The sequence below is a fragment of the Garra rufa genome, chromosome 9 (genome assembly GCF_049309525.1).
Source record: "Garra rufa chromosome 9, GarRuf1.0, whole genome shotgun sequence".
NCBI classification, from domain to species: Eukaryota; Metazoa; Chordata; class Actinopteri; order Cypriniformes; family Cyprinidae; genus Garra; species Garra rufa.
Window position 1 is genome coordinate 37,332,467 of NC_133369.1, and position 26,400 is coordinate 37,358,866.

Here is a 26,400-nt window from a genome sequence, read left to right on the forward strand (position 1 = left end):
TATTTTGGACTATGGGAGGCACCATTATTTTGATGACATGAAACGGCTGCACTCCTTTAGCTAATTTACAAATTTTACCTCGACACAATTTGGAATATACAACTTAAAAAAAAAAAAATCCTGATATAATGTCACATTGTGTAGCTTTTGGTTGTAATTTTCAGTTGAAGGGCAACAAGAGAAGCGATCTAAGTTTGTTGGTAAGATGTGTTTGACAGTTTGTGATGTGGAGAATTGTAATTTTATTAATGAAAAAGTCATCAGCTAATGAAGCGAATGTATCTATTATGCGTGTATGTGTGTTGTTTATTTAAAATGTTGTCTTCTGACTCATTTACAGTCAAGCCCAGATTATTCATACCCCTGCCAAATTCTGACTTAAAGTTACTTTTATTCAACCAGCAAGTTTTTTTTTTTTTGACCGGAAATGATAGAGGCTTCTCCCAAAAGATAATAAGACGATGTATAAGAGGCATCATTGTGGAAAAAAAATATTCCTCAGCTTTTATTTACATTTGAACAAAAAGCGGCATGTCCAAAATTATTCATACCCTTTGCAAACTGTCGCTTTCTATGGGAAAGTCCAAAGTTCTATACCATTCCAAATAGTCCAAGCTGTTCTAAAGCATCCTAATTACCCTGATTCATTGGGAACAGCTGTTTTAATCAACTAAACAGGTGAAAAACAGAAGCTTTCTGCTGTTGGTTCATGGACAGTCATGGCTAAGACAAAAGAGCTCACTGAGGACCTGCGGCTGCGCATTGTGGCTGCTCACAAGTCAGAAGAAGAAGATTTTTGGTCTTCTGTTTTATGGTCAGATGAAACAAAAATTGAATTGTTTGGCCACAATGATGTAGCCTTCATTTGGAGTAAAAAAAGAAAAGCCTTCAACCCTCAGAACACCATCCCCACTGTCAAACATGGTGGTGGGAGTCTAATGTTTTGCGGGTGTTTTTCAGCCGGTGGACCAGGGAACCTAATCACAGTGAACGGCAGCATGAAAAAGGAGCAATACATCAAAATTCTCAACAACAACATCAGGCAGTCTGCAGAGAAACTTGACCTTGGGCACCAGTGGACATTTCAGCACGACAACGACCCAAAACACACAGCAAAAGTGGTAATGAAATGGTTAGCGGCCTAGCCAGAGTCCTGACTTAAATCCAATTGAGAATATGTGGAGGGAGCTAAAGATCAGGGTGATGGCAAGGAGACCCTCCAACCTGAAAGAGTTGGAGCTCATCGCTAAAGATGAATGGGCAAAAAGCTGGTCAGCAATTATAGCACTTTATAGGCGTTTGATTGCTGTAATAGCCAATAAAGGCTTTTCTATTGATTATTGAGAAGGGTATGAATAATTTTGGACATGCCACTTTTTGTTCAAATGTAAATAAAAGCTGAGAAATATTTTTGTTCCACAATGATGCTTCTTGTACATCGTCTTATTATCTTTTGGGAGAAGCCTGTGTCATTTCCGGTCAAAAAAAAACTTGCTGGTTGAATAAAAGTAACTTTAAGTCAGAATTTGCCAGGGGCATGAATACTTTCAGACTTGACTGTAAATAACCTAACAGTCTACAATTGAGCTCTGCCTCCCCTTCAAAATGTGAACAGAAATTAGTTATGTGCTGGTAGTTAATGATCATTTAAAATCATGGAACCACTAAAAGATCTGTATTTCTAAAAATGATGTCTGTGACTGTTTGGTATTACACAAGTTTCAAATTTCAAATAAGTGGATAAAACATAGACACTCACCCCTTTTGTGGGCGGACGGGGCTGCGATAGGCTGCTCCTCACGTCAATCAATCTTCATACACAATTCTATTGGCTGCGCAGATCCACCATCACCCGCGGAAGTTTGTACAGATAGAATCAGAGTACTGTCAGTTTAAAAAGATACATTTCTCGGCACAAATTCTGTGGGTCCCCGTGTTGCCTCGAGCACGACGACGAAAGACGAAAAAGAAGATGAATTTTAAAAAGATCAATTTTGCGTCGACAACAACAAAGCTCGCATGAAGCGCTAGCACCTGACAGCTAATAGTATTGTGCAGCTAGTTAATGCAGTTTATTTTTATCGGTCGCTTGATAAACAGCCTAGGAAAGGGTCAGAAAACGATTTGAGCTGCAGTTTAGCAGCTGTCCGGCTTTTATGCTGAAGTTAGTGTCAGTAGTGTTTTATACAGACAATTGTGTTTATTTTGTTTTTGGTTAGCATGCTAAGCTAGTTTGCGGCGCGAGCTGGCATTCATCATTTTGGATTTACATCAAATCAGCATCACCCTTCATACATCATCGTTATAGTGTCTTCTTCATACGACAAGGTCTGAAACACAACAGGTAAAGTTAAGCTTGTAGCCTTTAACTTGTTGACCACTAACAGGACACTGTGTGGAGGCATGTAGATCACTTGACCCTCCTTACCTGTCTTTGTGTGGTCATGGTGAAAGTTTTGAAACCATGGACATAGACTATGGGTCGTTTTCAAAATAAAATAAATTATATACCAACAACGAGGAATAGTTTAGAGTTAACGTATCAACATCTTATGCATAGGCAGTGACAGTTACATGGTACATTACAGTACTGTAATACAAATTAGTAATTGTTTTTGACCAATCAGAATCAAGGACTGGACCTATATTTACACACACACATTACCAGTCAAAAGTTTTTGAACAGTAACAGTCTTTTCTGCTCACCAAGCCTACATTTATTTGATCTAAAGTACAACAAAAAACAGTAATATTGTGCAACATTTATAATATTTGAAATAACTGTTTTCTATTTGAATAAATTTTAAAATGTAATTTATTCCTGTGATTTCAAAGCTGAATTTTTAGCATCATTACTCCAGTCACATGATTCTTCAGAAATCATTCTAATATTCTGATCTGCTGCTCAAAAAACATTATTATTATTAAGTTGAAAACAGCTGAGTAGAATTTCAGGTTTCTTTGATGAATAGAAAGTTCAGAAGAACAGCATTTATCTGAAATAGAAATCTTCTGAGAAATCTTTTAAATATATTATTTTTAAATATTGTGGTTTTAATTATTTTTTATTATTATTAATATCTTTGAATCTTTCTATTCATTAAAGAAGAAAAATATACAGTTTGAATGATTGATGATGATGATGATAATAATAATAATAATAATAAATGTTCTTCAACAGCAAATCATGATTTTATAATGATTTCTGAAGGATCATGTGACACTGAAAACTGGAGTAATGCTGAAAATTTAGCTTTGATCACAGGAATAAATTAGATTTTAAAATATGTTCAGATAGAAAACAGTTATTTTGAAATAGTAAAAGTATTTTAAAGTTGTACTGTTTTTGCTGTACTTTGGATAAATAAATGCAGGCTTGGCGAGCAGAAGAGACTTGATGTCCATTTAAAAACATTTTAAAATCTTAATGTTCAAAAACTTTTGACTGGTAGTGTAAACATTTAACAATATATAATAATAAATTAATATCTCAAAATTGTGAAATTATTTGATTAAATTCTATACATTTTTATTTGTGTGTGTGTATATATATATATATATATATATATATATTTATATTATAGTCCTTATATTTTCTATGTATGTGTGTAATTTCATACTTTAATAACCGTTATAGTTATTTTTTAGCTATTATATTTTTTTTTTATTAGTTTTATATTTCTTTCCTTTAAGTTCATCATGCTGGGAGATTGTGGCATGAAAGAATGGGACAGACTAGCTCTCAAGAGGAACTCTGTCACATTTCTGAAGGACTTAGTGGTGGATGATCTGCTGATCCAGTGTCTGCAACAAGATGGAATCCTTACAGAAAACATGGCAGAAACAATTATGGTATGTGTATTAGCTAGGCATTAGTTATTTATTAGATAGATCCACATGTAATCTATGTTCAGAAAATATATTTTAAACTAGTAGTTCACTTTCAGAACAAAAATGTATAAATAATGTTCTCACCCCCTTGTCATCCAAGATGTTCATGTCTTTCTTTCTTCAGTGGTAAAGAAGTTGTTTTTTGAGGAAAACATTTTAGGATTTCTCTCCATATAATGGACTTCTATGGTGCCCCCGAGTTTGAACTTCCAAAATGCAGTTTAAATGCAGCTTCAAAGAGCTCTAAACAATACCAGCCAGGGAAGAAGGGTCTTATCTAGCGAAATGATTGGTTATTTTCTAAAACCATACAGAGCTAGAAAAGACGAATATTTAAGGTTAAAAAGTATATAAATTGTAATTTTTTTTTTTAGAAAATAACCGATCGTTTTGCTAGATAAGACCCTTCTTTCCTCGGCTGTGATTGTTTAAAGCCATTTGAAGCTGCATTTTGGAAGTTCAAACTCGGGGGCACCATAGAAGTCCATTATATGGAGAGAAATCCTAAATTTTTTTCCTCAAAAAACATAATTTCCTTACGACTGAAGAAAGAAAGACATGAACGTCTTGGATGACAAGGGGGTGAGTACATTATCTGTAAATTTTTGTTCCGAAAGTGAACTACTCCTTTAGGTAGAACATATATGGAATGGCCTTTTCCTGATTGGTGAAAAAAATACAGTCGTCATAGGTGTATGAAGCCTCATGAATATTGCTTTGATTATTATTACCCATGGGAAAATTTGAATCCTTTCAGGCTAAACCAACATCCCAGGGCAAGAGTCGTCAGTTGTTGTTTCTTTTGCCTAAACGTGGCCCTCGAGCATTCAGCAGCTTCTGTGCTGCTCTTACGGCGACAGAGCAACAGCACCTCTGCAGACTGCTCATGGATTTCACAGAGAAAGACGTGAGTTGGTGTCTTCACTTCAGAATCACACCCAGTTAAACTGACTTGACAGGTTTCTGAGAACATAATGCTTGCAGTGATAATGCAGTGTGGGACCGGAAAAGTCGTCTTAAGCTATGACAGCACATCTGATGACAACCAGGGAGGCAGTGTTAACAGATGTGCTGTATTCATTGGAAAAACTGAATCATTATAAATCATTGTCTCATAAAGCAGTTTATTTGATGCTCTGCACTTAATGTTAAGAGAATAAGGTATTTGTTATAAGGTATTTGTTTTCTTTATATTGAAAATCTTATATTGTTTTAGAGCTGGGCGGTATGACCAAAAATTTATATCACGGTATTTTTTTTTTTTTTTTAATTATACGGTATCACAGTATATGACAGTATTTTTTTATTTTTTTTTCCATGCATGACTAGGTGTTAACCACATTTCCTAATAAATTAGACAATAATTACTGCAGTATATTGGCTTACATTGACCGGACTAGTATTAACCCAGGTTTGATTGGTCTCACAAAATGCTGCTGTTCACAAAGAAGTGACAGTGGCACTCATAATTGTAATGAGGTGAAGAAATCAGAATTCATGACTTTATTGTGCATTCTTCATATTTCAAGGACATGTTTGTGGCGGAGGTGGTGAAGCAAATTGCTTGTGTTGCCTCCTGCGTCTACAACTTTAGCTTGACCACATTTACATATGATGTAGTGATGCACCGAAATGAAAATTCTTGGCCGAAACCGAAAACCAAAAGATTTATGCCAATTATTAGTACCATTGCATTTATGGCTAGGTTCATGGCGGTCAGATTGGTAGTATACAAAGCAGCGCAACAAATGATTTTGAAACGTGCAGCGCTCATATTTATTCAATGGATAGCCTTTTGAAGTTCCATCGCAATTCTTGTCTTTCAGTCCCCACATTTAAGACCACCTGAAATCATAATTATGACTTTCATAACCTCCTAATAACTCTGCAGTCATCAATGAAAATTAAGAGCTTTATTTAAGACTTTCAAAAACAAACCTTACACAAAATACGTTTCTTTTTATTTTTTTCCCACCATGTTCGGGGCACAAGAAAAATATTAAGGGACTAAATTAATATCAGCATATGAAGTGTAATCGTCTCATTGTCTCTGAAAGAATGCACATCAGATGCTGAAAGTCTCACTTTAACATATTGCGCAGTTTTAACGTTGCATGTGTGATATCCATTGGCTCACCTCCATGGTTTAAAACATATAGAACAGACATATCTTTAAAATATTGCGATGTAACTGAAAGCTACATCTGTCTGCGCGCAATGCGCCGATCTCTGCTCTCATCACTGCATGCACGACTGCAGACACACCCCCTCTTGAAATTTCGGCATTACAAGTTTTGCAAATCGCTAACCCTGGGTCTTTCTCAGATATACTGAAATACGTCCACACCGCAGATGTGTTGCTTCAGACAAGCACGTGCAAGCTGCAGTTTCTGTTTGCGTCAACATACATGTTCTCGACTCTTTGTACGCACACACTCACCGGTATTTGGGTATATGAAAAATGAATATAATAAAAAAAAAAACACCGGTATTCGGTATGAAAAAGTATACCGCCCAGCCCTATATTGTTTTCCAGATACTATATAAAGTCAAAACAAAAATTATTCATACCCCAGATATTGTTTTACAAGTCGATGCAGCACTAGTAAGGATAGCCAAATAAAGTAAACCGTGACAGATTATACACACAAAAATTTCATATACTGGACTAGCAGTAAAATTGAAAATTAAACTGATAATGTGAGAAATAAAGGTGTCTGAATAAATTTTGGTTTGACTGTATCAACTATATTAGGCATTTTTTGTCCATAATACATAAAGTTGTGGGATTAGTCTTATGACCATAGAGATGTATAGAAATTACACCGCCCACAGAGGTCAGAGCTGGGTCAGTGGAATAAAAGAGAGGGAGAGAGTAGGACTAAAGGGGAAGTTACAATGCAGTAGTGTCAAAATTAAGCACCAGTTTACCACACCTAAACTGCACTGATTCTTTCAAAAAAACAAAAAGACAAGTACAAACTCTCCTTTCCTTTGGGATAGTGGGTAATGAACTGACTGTAATTTTCAGCATGGTGTATATTCTCACAGAAAGTTGTAGGCAGAAGAGTGATTTTGTGTTGTTTTTCATCTTTACAGAAAAGCTTTTCAGAGCCCTCGCTGTCTCTTCCAACTCAGGAATGTGTTACACCTGCAAAAAGAGCCCGGACTCATGGTAAGCACTGCAAAAATTAAAAAAGTAGTGCTCTTAATCGATTTAAAAAAAAACGAATCGCTAATTTCTTTTTTTTTTTTTTAATTATTAGAGAGTAATCATTTAATTAGTGATTAATGAACTTTTATTGCAATAATTTCACATTCAATCTTCAAGTTAATGTAGAAACAACAGAAAGACTGTATATTTTTAATATTTGTTTAATTGAATTTTTTTTATAACTGATATAATCCAATATTACTGATGTCTCTAGGAAAATGTAATTTTTTTCTTATTATTTAACCATTAATTATAGCCAGTCAACATTACATTATAATTGAGAGCTCTCAATTTTAACATTTATTAGACTTTAAAAAATGCCCTTGTTGTGCCCTTCAGCAAGTAGGAAATATACAGATATTGAATAAATTTATCAAACACTAAATACTAATTTAAATACAGATAAATCCTTAAAGGTAGGGATTCACCGATATGATATATATTTTTTGGCCAATACCGATTTTAACAAACAACATATTGGTATTAATAATATTAGTATTATTGCATAAAGCAGGCCTTAAAAACTATTTAAAAAAATTGATGGATTCACTCCGAGCAGAATCGGTATTTAAATGTTTTTTTTTTTTTTTTTTTTTTAATTTTTACTTTTTCTTTGCTTATAATAATAATAATAATAATAATAATAATAATAAAGTTCAGCGTTTTCTTTCTTCAAAAAGCGCTCAGGGGCCTTCAAAGGGTTCTACGTGTTTTTGCAACTTTGAGTAATGTATCACAGACATATCTCACAAATCCTTTCATATCTTTGTGAGATCACGAACTAAGATGTGTGACAGCTATTAATCATTTTTAAGGGAGTTTGTAAATGAGATACTGATTTAATACAGCAGTTAAATAAGAATCTACTAAAGTGATTACATTTCTCATTCATAAAGACAGTCACTAGCTTTATTCCTGAATGAACCAACGTTTCAAATGAATCAGATGAATGATATGATTCAATAATTAAATCATTGTCTTGCCACCACCTGCTGGCAGTTCTTTTCAGTTATTTAAATCTTTAAATCTTTTTTCTTCTGTTCTTTGATTAATATCACAGCAGCTGGGTTATTAGATTATTTGGCTGCTATCACTTTAAGACCTGCCACTGCACAGGTTAATTTGCACTTACACTTAATATTAAAATATACAGACTAGAGCTGCCACATTTGTGCGTGCAAGCTACAGGCACGGCGTAACAGCTGACAGGAGAGGTCAATTCGTTTTTACTGACATATGGCCTGACAACATCTCATCTGACCGCAGTTCACTGATGTTCTACTAAGCGTGCAAGCACCCTCTTCACTTGTACCTTTTCTGTGCCCCTTTGACCAGTGCCTGGCTCGGAAGTGAAGTTGAAGTGTTCGTCTGAAAATATACACAACCCTAGGGCCAACCCTAGCTTCACCCCTGCATTAAATATTTTTAATGCCATTAAACTGGAAAAATGAATTGAAAATGAATTGCCTGCATTAAAGCGCTAATTTTGACAACACAATAAAACAGTAATAGTTTTAGTTAGCAATAATAACGCTATGTTTATATTAACTGTGTTACAGCATTTTAGTGCTTTTGGCCAATCAAATTATAATACCGGAACTAACTGCTATAAAAGAAAGTACAATACTTAAAGGAAAACTGTTATGTGAGATGAGCGTAATATTTCAATTTTGAGCTAAATGGGGTTGTTTTGTGTGTGTTTGTGTGTTTTAGAGTCCATGGAGTTGTGTTTGGATGCCGACTCTCCCGTGACCACAGCTGTTCTTCCCTGCACACCGGAATTTTACCAGTCTCATAGATCACAGGTACAAGGACACAAACCCCATTCCTTTGCACACTCACACACAACCCATTTTATTTGCGTATATTTTCCGCTGTGTTAGCACTAGGGTTGCCACCCGTCCCTTAAAATACGGAATCGTCCCGTATTTGAGAATGAAATTGCGCGTCCCGTTTTGAATCTATACGGGACGGGTTTTGTCCCGTATTTTTTATATATTTTTTTAAAGTAGGGCTGCAACTAACGACTATTTTAATAGTCGACTAGTCACCGACTATTGAAACGATTAGTCGACTAATCGGATAATTATTCAATTTTTCTCAAATTTAGCATGAGATTGCTTTAATTATGTGGAAAATTATAGTAAACACAAGAAAGAAGGGGGTACTTCAATAAAAAATGCATATTTTGCTGCTGATAGGCCAATTCATACTAAAAGTAAATAAAAATGCCCTGTCTAAAACCAATTAGGCACAGTGCTCGGTCAGTACAGACATAAATGCATAAATTAAGAAACTCTATAATTTTTTTAACGGACAGGCACATTTGTTTTATAAGAAAAAATAAATTAAAATCAAGTAAACATTTTCTTCCTGTAAACCATCAGCAGCAATAAAACAGTAAACAAAAATGTATATCCAAAACAAAACGTATTGGCTTCCATGTTATTTAAATCTTACCGAGGCCAGCCAAACTCCGTTTCATTCAACTGTCCGACGTGCTTTCTCTTTAAATGTTCGTGCATCACAGAGGTGCTGCCGTGATGCGCAAGGACTGCTTTACAAACCATGCAGGTAATATTTTAATTCGCCGTAGCAGGCTAAAATGCTCCCAAACTTTACTCCTGTTTCATACATACTCAGTCTGCAGTGCGTCTACAGTCCGTGTGCGTTACGTATGCGGTGAAGAAGAAGCACAGACTCGTTTTGCTTTCACACAGAACGCGTTTGCAGTCCGTACATTGTGAACGTTCTAATCCGTTAACATGGGTGTGGAAAAAAAAAAACGCACTGCAGACGGAGTATGTGTGAAACGGGCGTGTTTTGGTACGCGCAGCTGCTGCGTTGGACGCCGCCATTTCTGTATGTTATCGCTCAGCATAGAAGCTGCGTATGTGCGACTCTCGGCAGAAAGATGCCTCACTCGGTTGTCTGGCGACAACATCGACAATGAAATTCATTGTCGACTATTTCTATTATCGATTTTTGTCGACAACGTCGACGAATCGTTGCAGCCCTATTTTAAAGCAGAGTCTCATGCAAATAATCACTGCGGTAAAGCCAGCCGCGGTTCAGAAAAACACGGTCAAGCCAGCCGCGATTGATTTTAAGAGTGCGCGCATATTACAGTGATTACGGTAGTTTCAGAAACAACACAGAGAGAACTTTTCATTTAGACGCCCAGGACTGAGAGATAATACTACAAAATGCTCGTGAATTTTTATTTACTTATTTATTTGCATTTCTGCTTTAATATCCGTTTTATTTATTGGTGTACTTGACGGTTCTTTTCTGAGAAATGGGACATTATTAGAGTCAGAGTCTAATAAGTAGAAATTATCAGAGTCTAATAAGTAGAAAAAAAAACAATGATCAGTTCTTATTCAGGACGTCCCATATTATATGCAAAACTCATATGAAACCTTTTTACTGCAGCATTTTTGAGATATGGGACATGATTACATTTTAACGGGGTATATAGACCCCATTTCTAAAAAGTAGAAAAAAACAATGATCAGTTCTTATTCAGGACGTCCCATATTATATGCAAAACTCATATGAAGCCTTTTTACTGCAGCATTTTTGAGATATGGGACATGATTACATTGATTACATGATTACATGATCACCCCCCCCCCCCCCCCCCCCCAATGCGTCCCTTATTCTTGGGTATTAAAAGTGGTAACCCTAGTTAGCACAGTAGTTAACCTCGATGCAAATGTCTTTAAAGGCTTACCCGATGCGCTCCAGCCCGAGAGGACTGGCCCTGGTACTGAGTAACGTGAGGTTTGACTCAGCTAACACTGATTTAGATGTCCGGAGGGGGGGAGAGGTGGATGAGGAGACGCTGAGGAGACTTTTTATGGAGCTGGATTTCACAGTCAGCCTGCACAAAGACCTAACGGCAGAGGTGAGTTAGACACGCTGCTGAGTCAGACTGCCCTGCAAAGCAAAGCTATTTATTAAGCTTTTGATTTGTGTTTTTCAGGCAATGCGTAGGCGTCTAGAAGAGTTTGCCCAGCAGCAGGAGCATGCAGAGTATGACTGTACTGTTGTGTGTCTGCTGTCACATGGAGTTGAGGGATCTGTCTACGGCACTGATGGACAGCTGCTGGAGGTGCGTTTGATTTTAATAGCAACCGGAAATTTTGGAAAGGCCAAAACATTTTGAATTATATGGATTCTTAAATCTCTAGATCAAGCTTTTAGTCTATGCTGTTTTCTGTTGATGCTTGACATTTACATTTAGACATTTAGCAGATGCTTTTATCCAAAGCGACTTACAAAAAAGGACAATGGAAGCAATTAAAAACAACAAAAGAGCAATAACATGCAAGTGCTATGACAAGTCTCATTTAGGCTAATGCAGTACACATATCAAGGTTTTTTTTTAATTATATAATAAATAAAAAGAAAATAGCTAGTGTTAGAGGCCTCAAAAAAAGATAGATAGAATACAACAAAAACTGAGAAGCTAGTGTCTGCCATCTGATGATCACAAACAGCTTTGCACCTCTTTACTTTTAATGTGAAACAGTCTCTTATGTAAAAATTTTCATTATTATGGAAATTCAAATTTTATCATTAAATACAAACAATAAATGTGGTTTTGACTTTCTTTATTGTAGCGAGACAGATGGTTGTAACCAATTGTCTTTTCCTATTTACTATTAGTCATATCACAAAAATAGCAAATGAATAAACAGAGAAAGTGTTGAAAGAAACCATTCAACTTGCTGAAATGTATCATGTCTTCTCAGTTCCATATTAACAGCCTGTAAACAGTATGTCCATAAACTGGATATAACTTTAGAGAAGAGCATTCTCTAAATATGTTATATTACATTTTACAGTTATTGTATTTTTACTTAACCTTTTTTTGTTTTTATAAAATCTGTAAGGAGTTTTTGTTACAGGAACCATTTAAATGTGTAAATTTAAATGGCAAATTAAAGTAAAAACATAACTCTGTTATTAAATAGTTTACATTAAAAATGTTACATGCAATTTTAATTTGTGTGCATCTTGTTGATTTTTAAATAAAATGGATTAATCAATTATTACATAATGTATTTTCAGTTGCAGATTTCTGCTAAATGAAAACTTTAATTTGATTTCAATAAAATAAATTAATAATTTTGGTGCTGTAATGTTAATGCAGTAATGAAGTTTTTAAAAAGTCTGTTTAGATTTGGTTTTTTGGTCAAGTGCATCTTGAATTATGAAAGCCCGTTTTCACCCAAATAATAATAATAAAAAAAAGTTTACATCTCACAATTTTGACTTTTTTCAGAATTGTGAGATATAAAAGTGCAATTGCGAGTAATACAGTTGCACGTTTATATCTCAAAATTCTGAGAAATTAAGTCAGAATTGCAGATACAAAACTCTCAGTTCTTACTTCTTTTTTATTCTCAGAGTTAAAAGATATAAACATGCAACTGCAAGAAAAAAAAAGTCAGTGTTTCTCGCAATTCCGAGTTTATATCACGCAATTCTGACTTTATAACTTGTAATTGCAAGTTTGTATCTAGGAATTCTGACTATTTCACGCAATTGTGAGTTTATCTTCCTACTTTATTTCTCACAATTGTGACTTTGTATCTCACTTTATATCTGACTTTATAGTTTGCGATTGCAAGTTTATATCATGCAATTGTGAGAAAAAAATTCAGGTTGGTGGGGAGTCACGATACATTCCAGTTCCGACACAGAGTTTTTATTTTGGTGGATTGCTACTAATTCTTACTTGTACATACAGGTGTGATTTTATCAGTATATGAGTTCCATTTGAAGTAAATGTATTGCCTTGCAAAGATTCCCTTAGATATCAGTGTTTCAAATGTCTCCCTCTGTCTCTCAGTTGGACTGGGTGTTTGAGGTTTTCGATAACGCCCGCTGCCCTCTGCTCCAGAATAAGCCAAAGATGTTCTTTATTCAGGCTTGTCGAGGAGGTGAGTTACTGGTGATTAACCAGTCATTTTTAATATTTTTTTAAACAAACACTACCAGTCAAACATGTGGACACACTTAACTGACTATTAAAATTAATGTTTCCATTAATTGAAGTTAATCTGAAATAAATAATATAATAAAAAGTTGATGAAAATATTGAATATTAGATGAAAATTTTAAATCTTAATAAGAATAATGTTGTTGTCTTGATCAATAACCAAAATGAAGTAAGTAAACTTCAAAAATTGTACAATATATACTGTAATGTAAATAATACTAAAATATCACTTGACTGACTTTCTCCTTTTCTCCTAATTTCTCTTTATTTTAAAAATAATTTTATGACTTGAATCTTTAAAATTAGATTTGTATACAAACACAATCTGGAACAATTTATAAATATCTTTCCAAACAATTATTTGTATTTGTACTTATTTATTTATTTATTGATTGAGCTAATAGTCATGGTTTTGAGTGGCAGTTTTTTTTTTTATAAAATATTTAAAACATTTAAAAAACAAATATTTTTTAAAAATAAAATATTAGTTATGTGTTTAGTTATATATAGCAGTATTTCCAGACACTTTCATTGAATTCTTTAAAAGGGAAAAATTACAATTATCAGCCAATTAATTGATTGTTTCAGTTTTTACAGAAGTCTACTTTCAGAACAAAAATTTAAAGATAATTTACTCACCCCCTTGTCATCCAAGATGTTTGTGACTTTCTTTCTTCAGTCGATAAGAAATTGTTTCTTGAGGGAAAAAATTCAGGAATTATCTCTATATAATGGATGTCAATGGTGCCCCCAAGTTTGAACGTCCAAAATGCAGCTTTAGATGGCTCTAAACCAGGGGTTTTCAAACCTGTCCTGGAGCCTCCCCTGCCCTGCACATTTTGCTTGTCTCTCTCATCTAATACACCTGATTCAAATCATCAGCTCATTAGTAGAGACTGCAAGACCTGAATTGGGTGTGCCTAATAAGGGAGACATACAAAATGTGCAGGGCAGGGGAGGCTCCAGGACAGGTTTGAAAACCCCTGCTCTAAACAATCCCAGCCTGAGGAAGAAGGGTCTAAACTAGCAAAACGATCAGTCATCATTACCAAAACAAATTGAGAATTTATATACATTTAACCTCAAATGCTCATCTTGTTTAAGTCTGCGTTAACTTTGTTTATTTTGTTTTTTCCCCCTAGCCAATACAGTTAGGGTATGTCGAAAAACTCCCATCTCATTTTCTTCCCCAACTACAAAATTGTTCTAAATCGCTGCAGAAGTACCAACCCAGTGTTTACAAAGTAAACATGCAAAGTAGATCAAATGCACAAAAAAAAGGTAAAACAGCGATGTAGGGCGATTTGACATTGAAGAAGAGTTCACGCAGACAAGATGAGCGTTTGAGGTTAAAAAGTATATAAATTGTCAGTTTGTTTAGAAAATGACCGTTTTGCTAGATAAGACCTTTCTTCCTCTGCTGGGATCATTTAGAGCTATTTGAAGCTGCATTTAAACTGCATTTTGGAAGTTCAAATGCACCATTGTGTGCTTCATGCTTCGTTGAAGCATGTTTTATGGAAGTCTGCTGGTTTTAATTAACTGAAGAATTAGTTTTATTCAGCTAAAGCATTTAAATGGGTTTTAATTCAGCTTTAAAAAAGCTTTATTATATTTTAAATTGTCAATGAAATATAAAATAGCCACAAAAGCTAGCATAGTCTTAAATTACTAACAAACAAGCAAACAAACATATCTTTCTGTTTCAGAGGAGATGGACAATGGTGTGGATCAGTTGGATGGTCAAGAACGAACTCAATCTCCAGGCTGTGAACAGAGGGATGCTGGCAGAGAGGGCGAGAGAGATGACAAAGAGAGGGAGGAGAAAGACAGGGAGAGACTGAGAGTCAAACTGCCCCAGAGATCCGACATAATATGCGGCTTTGCGACCCTCAAAGGTTTCAGTGTGTACACGTTGTTGTATCTTCTTCTGATTATCTTACCATTCATCATGTCATATGTCAGAGGCCATGCAGATTGCTGATGTTTTGTGTTTTGTGCATGTTTTGTGTTTCAGGCACTGCTGCAATGAGAAACACCAAGAAAGGGTCCTGGTTCATTCAGGAACTGAACAGCGCAATCAGACAGAGAGCCAACGACACACACCTGGCAGACATACTTGTGCAGGTAGAACATTTTAGTCCACTGTCTTTTTTGAATACACTGATTTACAAACAGTTGATATCCATGCAAAATCAGATTTTAAAAGTATTTGAGAACACATTTTTTACATTTTGTTACAGCAACAAGACATTTTAAATTTTTACATTGAACAGTTCATTGAACATTTAGACAAAATCCTTTTTTTTTTTTTTTTGCTTGCTATGGATCAAATATCTCATGTTATTTAGAGGCCCAAAATGAGCAAAATATGCAAATTGCAGCTGCAAATATTTATATTGCCAAAAAGTGTCTGATATCTTGTACATCAATGAGATGTTTATCTTATGGACAGTATACATAAAACATGTATAAATATCAGTTGTCACTCTGTATCGACCAATAATACATTTGAGGTCAAAAGTTTACATACACCTTGCAGAATAATAATTATTTTACCAAAATAATATCATACAAAATGCCTGTTATTTTATTAGTACTGACCTGAATAAAATATTTCACATAAAAGACATTTACATATAGTCCACAAGAAAAAATAATAGTTCAAAAAAAGTTTACATACACTTGATTCTTAATACTGTGTTGTTAGTGATAGTTGTTCATGAGTCCATTGTTTGTTCTGAACAGTTAAACTGCCAGCTGTTCTTCAGAAAAATCTTTCATGTCCCACAAATTCTTTGGTTTTTCTGCATTTTTGTGTATTTCAACATTTTCCAACAATGACTATCATTTTAAGATCCATCTTTTCACACTGAGGACAACTGAGGGACTCATATGCAACTATTACAGAAGGTTCAAACGCTCACTGATTTACCAGAAGGAAAAACAATGCATAAATAATTTTTATTTTTTTCATTTAGTGCTGCCCTTCAGAAGCTATAGAAGATACTTACATGTTCCCCAGAAGACAAAATATGTTAAAGTTGGTCTTCAAATTCAAAAAGTTTACACCCCTAATAGGTGATGAATTATACTAAAAGGCCCTTTTAATGCCTAAAAAAGTATATAATATCAATCAGATGACAGAACGCATATAAATGAAAGCAAGGTTTCGATCATGTTGATAATGTAGAGACCTAATATACAATTATTGTGTATATATAATACAAATTATTTGCATAAAAAAATATGACCAAGTAGGCTTTATCCACCTTATGAGCGTGCTCAGTCATTTGTAATCTTTATGGGTCTGATTTCAGGTCTCATCAATGTCCAGCTATTTTTAGCTGAACAAAACAGCTTGTTTTGCGGCTTGATATTGCAAATTAGTGTCTTACTTATTTTAGTGTGTCTTACTTATTTTAATGCATTACCTTAATTATGAACACACTGGTTTGTAGTGCAAACAGTTTTACCATTTACTGCACTGTTGTTGTTATTGTTATTTCCCTATATAGCGGCTAATGAAACAGAAGTCTCGCCCATAGGCTTACTTCCGTGTTAAAGAATAAAGTGGATAGGGTTAAAATGTATTTTGCTCTCTCTGTTGTTCTCTATAGGTGAATGCCCGAATTAAAAGCAGAGAAGGATACGCACCTGGTTCAGCCCATCATCGTTGTAAAGAGATGTCAGAGTTCACCAGTTCCCTCTGTAAAGACCTCTACCTCTTCCCTAAGTACTACCCCAACAACTAGACACACGCACACATTCCCCAGGCATGAAACGCATGCAAAACACACTGCCCTCTGAACTGATTTTGATGCAGTAGCAGGAGCTCAGCGTACATGTGTACATCCATCACCCGCTGTAAGCTCAGCACACAACACAGAGTCATGGAAATCTACTTATACCCATTCCATGTGTCATCTGTTTCACATTCCTGAGCACAATGACAGGTTCATTAGGATGTGTGTGTGCATTATTTACAAAGGATTTGTCATGATAAATCAGTTTTTAGATCAGAGGGGTTTTTTTTAACCGATGAAATAAGGAAAGAGTGAAGATGCCATTTGCGAGTATATGTGAGGAAAAAAAAAAATGTTTTCATGATTTATAGGGGATTTTGGGTTAAAAAAAAAAAAAAGAGCTGGAAAATGAAATATATTTTTTTATATTCCACTATTTCTTTTTTATTTAACAGCTATATAAAAGTTGCCACAGAATTACCCTTTTTTAACCAAAGCCAACATTTTAGTACTGTTTTATCGGATTTATTTTTGTTAGTTGTTTTTACTTTTCTTTGTACAGTTTTTTTCATCAGTACTTCATGTCCTGTGTTTTGTATTTGTGGAGCCTTTCATAGCCAAACCATAAACTTGTTGGTACATTCAGAGCAGCTCAATCATATTCCATCCGTATCTGTCACATATACACGGTTTTATGCTTAGATGTGCATACTAACATTGTGCCAGTACCATACTAAAGTCCTCCATACCATTTCACTCATTAGATTTGAGAGCACATCTGCTCTTATTCTATCCTAGATTTATCAGTACAACCTTAAATTAATGTGGTTTTTTTTTTTTCCCTGTAAGTACTGTGGCATGACATCTGTTAATTTTCTTCAGTTATCCCGTATGCACCATGGCAGCTTTTTTTTAACTTTAGTAGGGCTTCTTGACTCAGAGTTTAAGTTAATTGCTATTTCTCAATTTTTCAAATCTTTAGTAAGATGCATATCAACACAGTTGATCAATCTGTGGATATTTGTGCAATTCCAAAACTTCCAGATTCCAGTTGCATTCCAAATGGTGTTTCCTCTCGTTTCTCATGCAGAGTATTGTCTAAATTAAATGTATATATCCACCTACAGTGGGATTTTGTAATTATGCCTGTACATATGCTTATTTCTCTTACGCTTGCACATTTATTTTCACTTCAAACATTCTGTGTGCTAACGAATGCACATTATTGAGACTGAAAGTGTGTTGTTTGAAACAAAAAAGCCTGCAGGTGGCTGTAGAGAGCTTTTGTATTTCATAAGCTCACCTTGTCATTTAGAGGTTCCAGGGTTTAGACACACAGTCTTCCTGTTTAGCACACAACATTATTCCTTCTGGGAATGTAGAGTGTAAATCTAAGTGTGCTGTTTTCCATCGGTGTACGTGTCTTCCTGATCCGGTAGGCGTGATCTTTAGGTTAATGGTCGCAACCTTTGAACTTTTGTCACTGCCGTGGCATCTCTTTTAAACCTTCTTCTACATTTCCCACTCGTCACCTTTACCGTGGGTTGTCACTCAACATGATTATTTTATTTGACTGTATTTTATTTTATTCTTACTGTTTTAGCAGACAAAATGTTTGATGTAGATTTACACTGTTCATGCGGATATTGCTTTTAAGCAACTGTTGCTTTGTTGAGTTTCTATTTTGATTTGTAACTAATAAGCTTCTTTGAACTGGCGGAATAATATGGGCATAGGTTCATTTTAAATTAAATAAGCATTCAAATCCAAATATAAAAATGAGGGCCTGGTGCAGATAAATACACTACCTGTCAAGTGTTAATGTTTAATTTTTCTGCTTACCAAACCTGCATTTATTTAATCCACAATGCAGCAAAAGCAGTAATATTTTAAATATTTAAAATAACCACTTTCTATTTAAAAATATTTGAAAATGTGATTTATTCCTGTGATCAAAGCTAATTTTTTAGCATTATTACTCCAGTCTTTATTGTCACATGATCCTTCAGAAGTCATTCTAAGAAACATTTTTTTTAATTATTATTATCAACATTTACAATTTGTCAAGTTTCTTTGGTGAATAGAACAATCATAGAGCAGCATTTGTCTGGAATAAATTCTAATAAATAAATTCTATTTAAGATAAATACTGTTTTGAAACTGAAAAAAATTAATCAGAATATTAGAATGATTTCTGAAGGATCATGAGAGTAGTGATGCTAAAAATCCACCTTTACAATTACAGGAATAAATTACACTTTAAAATACATTCAAAAAAAGTTATTTTAAATAGTAAAAATATTTCAAAATTTTACTGTTTTTGCTGTACTTTGGATCAAATAAATGCAGGCTTGGTGAGCAGAAGAGACTTTTTCCAAAAAAAAAAATAATAATAATGCTGTTCAAAAACTTTTGACTGGTTGTGTAAGTTATAAAAGATTACATTCATACTGTAAAAAGTGCCGTGATGATTTGGAAGAAAATATTGAAGTATTTAAACACTGGTTATTTGATGAAATACTAGAATCTATTTTCATGAGCCATATGTTTTTTTTAAATGAAAAACACAACTAAAGTAAAAAGAAAATGTATATACTACAAAATGTATTAATTTTAGACCCACAGTTTTACTGTGTCTGTAAGTATTTTTATTTAATGATGCTAAGTGAACGCCAACATGTTTATCTTCTCCAAAACCTGTATTTCTACATTTTAATCAATGTATTTCTCAGGCTGTGTTCACCTGCTTTTGAATGTGTTCAGAATTGTATTGGTGAAAGCGTTGTGACACTGAACCCCACAGGTTCTAGTTGTGGTAACATGTTTAAAAGTTCCCCTCTGAAGGTATTAAAACCCACAATGGACTTAAATGCATATTATATAATCCAGTTTAGTTCCTTCCCACCTGACTGTGCCAGATGAGTGCCTAGCAAACTTGATATGAAATGGTTTATTCACTGCCTTTGTCATCTGTACTAACCAGCTATAAAGGGTGCTTAAAGAAACTATAGGGAAAGTGTCATTTTTCTATTTTTGTAATGCAAAAGCTGCCATGTAATAAAGAAATACTGTTCCAAAGAATCTTGACTTGTGTCGTGTGTTTGCTCGAATGAATGTATCAGTTGTTGAGCATTTGAGTTGGAGTGTATTGTCTGGTTGGTTATAATAGCCATGTTGGATGTTATGTTCTGTATTGCGTTGTTTAGTATTAGATGTCTCTCACTCCCTCTCCCTGTTTTTCAGAGTTGTCCTCGGCCTCCGTGGTGATTCATTTTTATCCGTGTGCTCGGGTTTCTCTGTCCTGCCGTAGCTGCGGGAACGGTCGTCATTGTACCGATCCCGTAACACCTACCCATCTGACCTGTTAGCGTGACTCCAGCGCCAAAGCCTTCGCCACAAGGCCCAGATGGTATGTATGTAAATGCGTGGAGGATTACTTTAATCACTTTATTTATTTATGAGCTCTATTTAGTAGTCCACCGAGATGTTTTTCAAGGTATATCCTGACCAGGCCCCAGTTGTGACCACATACACGATGTATTTCAGATTCACTTGAAGCCATGAAGGATCGTCTATGAAGTTTTGCAGATCAAATCAGTGGATGCTTCGCTCGGACGTCTCTCTAGGGTAATGCCTGTAAATGCTTCGGACTCTAGAAGCTATGAGTTGGCAGGGAGTTTACATATTCATCAGCCTGTTAATCAGAGCAGCGGTTGAATCGCAGAAAGAGTGTGTTGTATTTTAAGACTGTGTGGGGTATCTGAGTTTCCTCGCTGATGTTGTATTGGGTCACGTTGCCCCCCCCCCATACCCCCCACCCCAGCTCCTTCCAAATCGCATACTCACTCATCATGTTACACGGGTGCCCCCGAGGGGGTGGTGTCCTGTCAAAAAACACCCCTGCTCGCCAGAAGGAACAAAAACAAGAAGAGGTGGAAGTAAAACGGAAATCCAGCTGGGAGGGGTTCAGGCCCACAGATAGATGGGTAGGCATGTTGCCGCTAGTAACGGCTGAGAGTGGGGATGTCGTTAATGTGAGATGAGGCGGCGATTAGCCGTGTGCCACAGCTAAGAAAAGACAAGCAAATCTGGACCTGTATTATCTATTTAACACAAAACACAAGTGCGCTCATTTGGGCTCATCTGTTTCAGTCACTCTCTTCGCCAACTCTCTGGTTGAGTCTTGGAGTTTTTACTTGCTACACAACACTTCATAATGATTTTTTTAAAAACTATATTTCTTGCCCTCTTTAAAAAAATTATACATATTTATTTCCTCTCATGACAGTGCTTATTCTATGGTTTGGATTAATCGTTTCAGGGCTTTACGCTTACTTTTCTTTTGAAAAAATAAAAAAAAGAATAAAATTTAGGAGCACAGTCAAAATTGCAGGAGCAAAAAAAACCCCTTCCCATTACGAGGTGATATTCGACTCCTTGAAGTGATTTACAGGGGAATTTTTTTACCTTTGTAATAACATTTTTGTAGCTTAATTAAAAGTATGCTGCCTTTTATGTCAAAGTCAAATCAAAAGAACACAAAAGTTGCTTGTAGGTGTATTTTCGTATGTTTAATGAGGCTTAGAGGTGGCATGAGTGCAGTCAAGTTCATGTTAAGATTAATGTTTTAAATCTAAAATTTTGAATACAGAAATAAAATTAAATGATTTGGTCACACTTTATATAAGGGTGACCTTAACTATTATGTACTTGCATCAAAAAAATAAGTAAAATGTACTTAATGTGGTCATATTGCATTGCGAAACACTTTTGCTTCTATTAAGGTGGGATATACCTTAATGTAAAGTACAATGTAAAAACATGTATGTAGACAATAAGTACATTGTACCAACTGATTCATTTAAATGAAAGTACATAGTAGTTTAGGCCACCTAATGTAAAGTGGAACCAATGATTTAAATAACGCTGTTTGAATAGAGATGCGCAGCTGCTCAGTTGTGACTTGATTTAAACTATTTTTGATGACGAAATAGAGGAGAATCAATTGATAGTGTTACAGTCAGACAATGTAAGTCACTTAATATTCACTACTTACTTAAAGGGGTCCTATTATGCTTTTTCACGTTTTGAATTTTAGTTAGTGTGTGGTGTGTATGTTTGTGTACAAAAACATCTACAAAGTTACAAATCACAAAGTCCACTCCAAAGGTAGATATTTAGTTTTAAAAAAAAATCTCTTTTCAAGAACTACAACGAACGCTCGTTTGGACTACATAGCATTGTTTTCCGGATGTTTTGATGTCACAAAGCTCATTAGAATATCATTTAAATAAATCCTGCCTACAGAAATACAAATCGTTGGTGGGTGGGGAGGAACGAGGTGGGGGATTAGCCTAAATTTAGCGATGCAGCATGGACAGCCACTTCTGGGATGCTTCAACGAACCGCAGGGCGGCTGGTATAATCGCAAGCATTGACTAAAGTGGCCGCGAACTCCTCTGATCGCTGTGCCAGAGCCGCGCCATTGATGTGTGCAGTATAGAGGGTCGAAACATATGCAGAGCCACAGCTGATGTAAACACAAGCATTGACTAGAGTGGCGATCGTCGGTTGCCGCGTCGGAGCCACGCCGTAAACGTGTGCGGTGTGTGGTAAGAGATTTATTCATCATACAGATAGATCCACTAGCCTTATGCTGGAGCTGGTTTCGAGCATGTAAATAATTAAAGGTTGTATCAGCGATTTCTAGCCTAAAACATAAAGTGTCAATTTCAGCTGACCTTTCTTCACGATCCGCTCGCTGCCTGCCCCATAAATTGTCTGTGAAAAAACCGCGTCTCTCTGGTCAGCCTAGGGTCCGAGATATGCCAAAAAAACAATCGGCACTATCAACTATTCCACAGATAAACAAACAGTGTTCCAACCAATCAGCGTCAGGGGTTTGGTGTTGTGGACTTTCCTACTGGTGCAGGGATGTGAGGGAGGCGGAGCGAAAGTCCACAACACCAAACCCCTGACGCTGATTGGTTGGAACACTGTTTGTTTATCTGTGGAAAGGTTGGTAGTGCCGATTGTTTTTTTGGCACATCTCGGACCCTAGGCTGACCAGAGAGACGCGTTTTTTTCACAGACAATTTATGGGGCAGGCAGCGAGCGGATCGTGATGAAAGGTCAGCTGAATTTGACACTTTATGTTTCAGGCTAGAAATCGCTGATACAACCTTTAAATAAATGAGCACAATAATGATAATATCATGTATCGGCGATCTTGCAGGCTGACGATAGGACCAACACTACACTCAATAAAGCCTCCTGTAGCGAACCAATGTGTTTTTGTTCGAAAAATATCCATATTTAAAAGTAAGAATCACTTTAATCTAGCTTGCGCAGTTGTACACGGAATTTGTTGCTTTAGCAAGGGGCATGGCAGGACTGAAACGCCGTCTAAGCTGTTCGCCAATCACAACGAAGTGGGACTGCTAACCAATCACAACATGAGATTTCTTTTTCGGAAGGCGGGCCTTCATCAATCCCGGAACTAATCGAGCCATTTGTGACAGGCTGGGGAGAAAGCTATTGTAATAATGTAAATTATGTAAAAAAAAAAACAAAAAAAAAAAAAAAACAATGCTCTCATGCTTGGTGGTTTAAAAAATGCATGTTCTAGTGCACCCCCAAAACAAAATAAAGACTTAAAAAGAACATAATAGGACTCTTTTAACTATGGTATTAAATCAATATCTCATTTACAAACTCCCTTGAAAATCATTAAAAGCTGTCACTCATCTCAATTCATTGTGATCTCATAAAGTTAAAGCGTCATAATCGCTCTCTACACTGCACAATGAGTCCCTTATTTACACTCTCTCTACACTGTTTATGATAGGATTTGTGAGATATGTCTGTGATATATTACTCAGTGTCGCACTGGTGCTTCTTAATTTTTTTTTTTTTTTTTCCCCATAGTTGCAGTAGTTTTCAGTCGCAAATGCAGCTGAAGTGGTTACACTGTAGAGCCCTGAGTTTCATGTTGACTACAGAATGTGTACATAAAAATGAATGGCCACCAACAAGAATTTACCATGGTAAGCAAAGCTTCCTTCCGAATACCATAGATAGAAGTTGTTATTAACGTTGCTAAACTATAAAAATAATGTTAATGTTACCAGTCTTAGAATACCTAGAGATGTTAGGGAATTTCAAAAGTGTCTTTTGCAGCACTGGAAAAGTCATGTTAAGAAATTTTCAACAATTTTAACAATTTTCTTAGTTCTAGAGTATTTTTTTTATTTTAAGATTTAATATTTGAAACAACATATACTGTATGCAAAACATTACAACCATCATTTTTCTTTTACAAAACCAGAACTGTAAAACAGAAGAGAGAAAAGGAAAGAAAACAAAAAACATGCAACTCAGGGCTTATTTATTTAGCTAGCTGTATTAATCAGTAATACAAAATCTAAAAATAATGTGTGATGGGAATTGATTTGCAATGAGAAAAGGTAAATGCTTTAGAAAAGAGACCTACATTTGAAAAAAAAAAAAAAAAAAGATTTCTGTGATTTCTGTTTTCCTAAAATTGAAAAATATTCTCAGAGGTGCAGTATGAAATGAGTTCATAGATCCACTGTTTTTTTTTTTTTTTTTTTTGATGGAGGTTGAGTTGACTTTCAGTTTACTAATATACATTTTTTCCTGGCAGTTCCAGCCGAAAGTGTGGATTTATTAATATTAAGCACAGAGACGTCAGAAGGAATATTATTTGTTGCCGCTTTAGAAGTCCACACGGATCCAATATACTTAGAAGACCTTATGATCATTAAAGCCATAACTAACAAGGGTTTACATGAATAATCACCAAGCGCCTCATTTTTAAAAAGTTTTGCGTGTATTTGACCGTTTAAGCGCACACCTTGAGGTAAAAGCAAACTTTACATGTCCGTGTTCTGCTCCGTCTCTGAGCGCATACACAGAATAGCGCAAGTTTTCTTTCGCGCTTTTAAAAACACAACATCAAAGAAACATTAATAAATCATGCACGTCCCGTTTTATGAAAGTCGCGTTACATGATTTTGCTGATTTGCATGTGAAATTTCTGTAGGAGTGAAAGCGCACCACTGGAAAGGGGGTGGAATAAAGCGCAATAATCATTTCATCTCGATTAATGTATTTTCATGATCGTTTGAAGCCGAAATTGAAACTGAATTTTGATCAATTGCACAGCGCTATGTCGTGTTTTTACATAGTGCTTTGAAAATGGCAGAAAATAGTATTATGCTTTCAGTTCAAATATATATTTTAGTATTATAGTTTGTCGAACTAAAATAGTAATTGTACATACCCAAATGTGCGCTCTGAACTTACACAGCGCATTTTTTATTTTGGTCGCGCATGCGGACTATGCAGACTATAATAAGTACATAATATGTACCTGTAAAATAAAGTACTACCATAGTACAATTGTGAGTGCAGTCTCCATAAAATAATTTAAAATCTTTATACCATACTCTACACTGTAAAAAAAAACAATTTGTTGAGTCAAGTTAAAATAATTTGTTACCCAACTGCCTTAAAATTTTAAGTTGAACCAACTCAAATATCTAAGTTGTCACTTAGTACAACTTAACATTTCAAGCTGGGTAACAAATTATTTTAACTTGACTCAAAAAATAGTTTTTTACAGTGTAGGATGGAAAAAGTTCTGGAAACTCGTAGCTCAAAATGATTGAGAACCCTGACCTTTGTGTTACCAGCTTGCTAATATACCATATTTGCCAATACCAAGTATTGGACTGAAACTATGGATACCATCGTCATGTTTTGTAAAAATTGTGAATATCTGCATGTTTGTGATGTGTTTGCATTCTCTGCACCTTCGTAAGTGTTGTTAGTGCAGTGTATTACAGGTAGGCCAACACTTTGACAGTTTGTGGATGGTGTGTTCCAGTGTATCTAATTGAAGAATCACACGTCTCAGCATTTTTCCAGCAAGTGTGTGTTGCGGGTACTGTAACATAAGAGTAAGACAGCGTGTGTATCTCGCACTTTGAGCGGGGTGGTGTGTGTAACTGAATAAACGGGTAAGAGTCGGTGAGTGTATGTGTTTCATATGCTGTAACACAGGAGTGAGACTGTGTGTGTTTATTTTTGGCTCAGTGCGAGCGTGTCGATGGCTGCCGATGCGTCGCAAAGGAAAGCTCTGAGATACCAGCAAACCCTGGTCAGTCACTGTCTTTCTGTGCCTCTTTCTCTCTCCCGTTGTTTTCTTGTCTTGCGCCGAGGCGTTTCGCTGTCTTGCTTTTGGTGGGTGGCTTGCTGAGGTTTGTCGTGGTCAGTCTGGTCTGTTCTAACCTAGAAACGCTTGTCTGCCCAAAATATGACTCTTTAAATAATGGGTCTCAAAGTCTTTCACTTAGCTAGCCTGGGCTTTAATTGATTTTCCATTCTATTCTTAGTGGTGGCGACACACATGGAGCTCACTGGGCTGTTCTAGCACAACTCATGAGTAGGTATGAGAATTGTCGTAACTGTGTCAACACCCTGCTGATTAAAGACAATCTGTCTCGTAAACT

General features: G+C 35.6%; 1 protein-coding gene across 2 annotated transcripts; it reads left to right on the forward strand.

Annotated features, from left to right (window-relative positions):
- Positions 1 to 1,768: 1,768 nt before the first annotated feature.
- Positions 1,769 to 19,937, forward strand: casp2 (caspase 2, apoptosis-related cysteine peptidase). Of its 2 annotated transcripts, none has more exons than XM_073846819.1 (11): positions 1,769 to 2,344; positions 3,694 to 3,852; positions 4,649 to 4,798; positions 6,991 to 7,066; positions 8,819 to 8,910; positions 10,836 to 11,015; positions 11,094 to 11,222; positions 12,969 to 13,059; positions 14,828 to 15,022; positions 15,136 to 15,245; positions 16,739 to 19,937. In XM_073846819.1, the coding sequence occupies exons 2-11, from the start codon at positions 3,700 to 3,702 to the stop codon at positions 16,871 to 16,873; spliced, it is 1,311 nt and encodes a 436-aa protein (XP_073702920.1). In that variant the 5' UTR covers positions 1,769 to 2,344; positions 3,694 to 3,699; the 3' UTR covers positions 16,874 to 19,937. The 2 variants fall into 2 exon arrangements, with proteins under 2 accessions (XP_073702920.1, XP_073702921.1); XM_073846820.1 differs by having other exon boundaries at positions 1,770 to 2,344; positions 14,828 to 15,016.
- Positions 19,938 to 26,400: the final 6,463 nt, after the last annotated feature.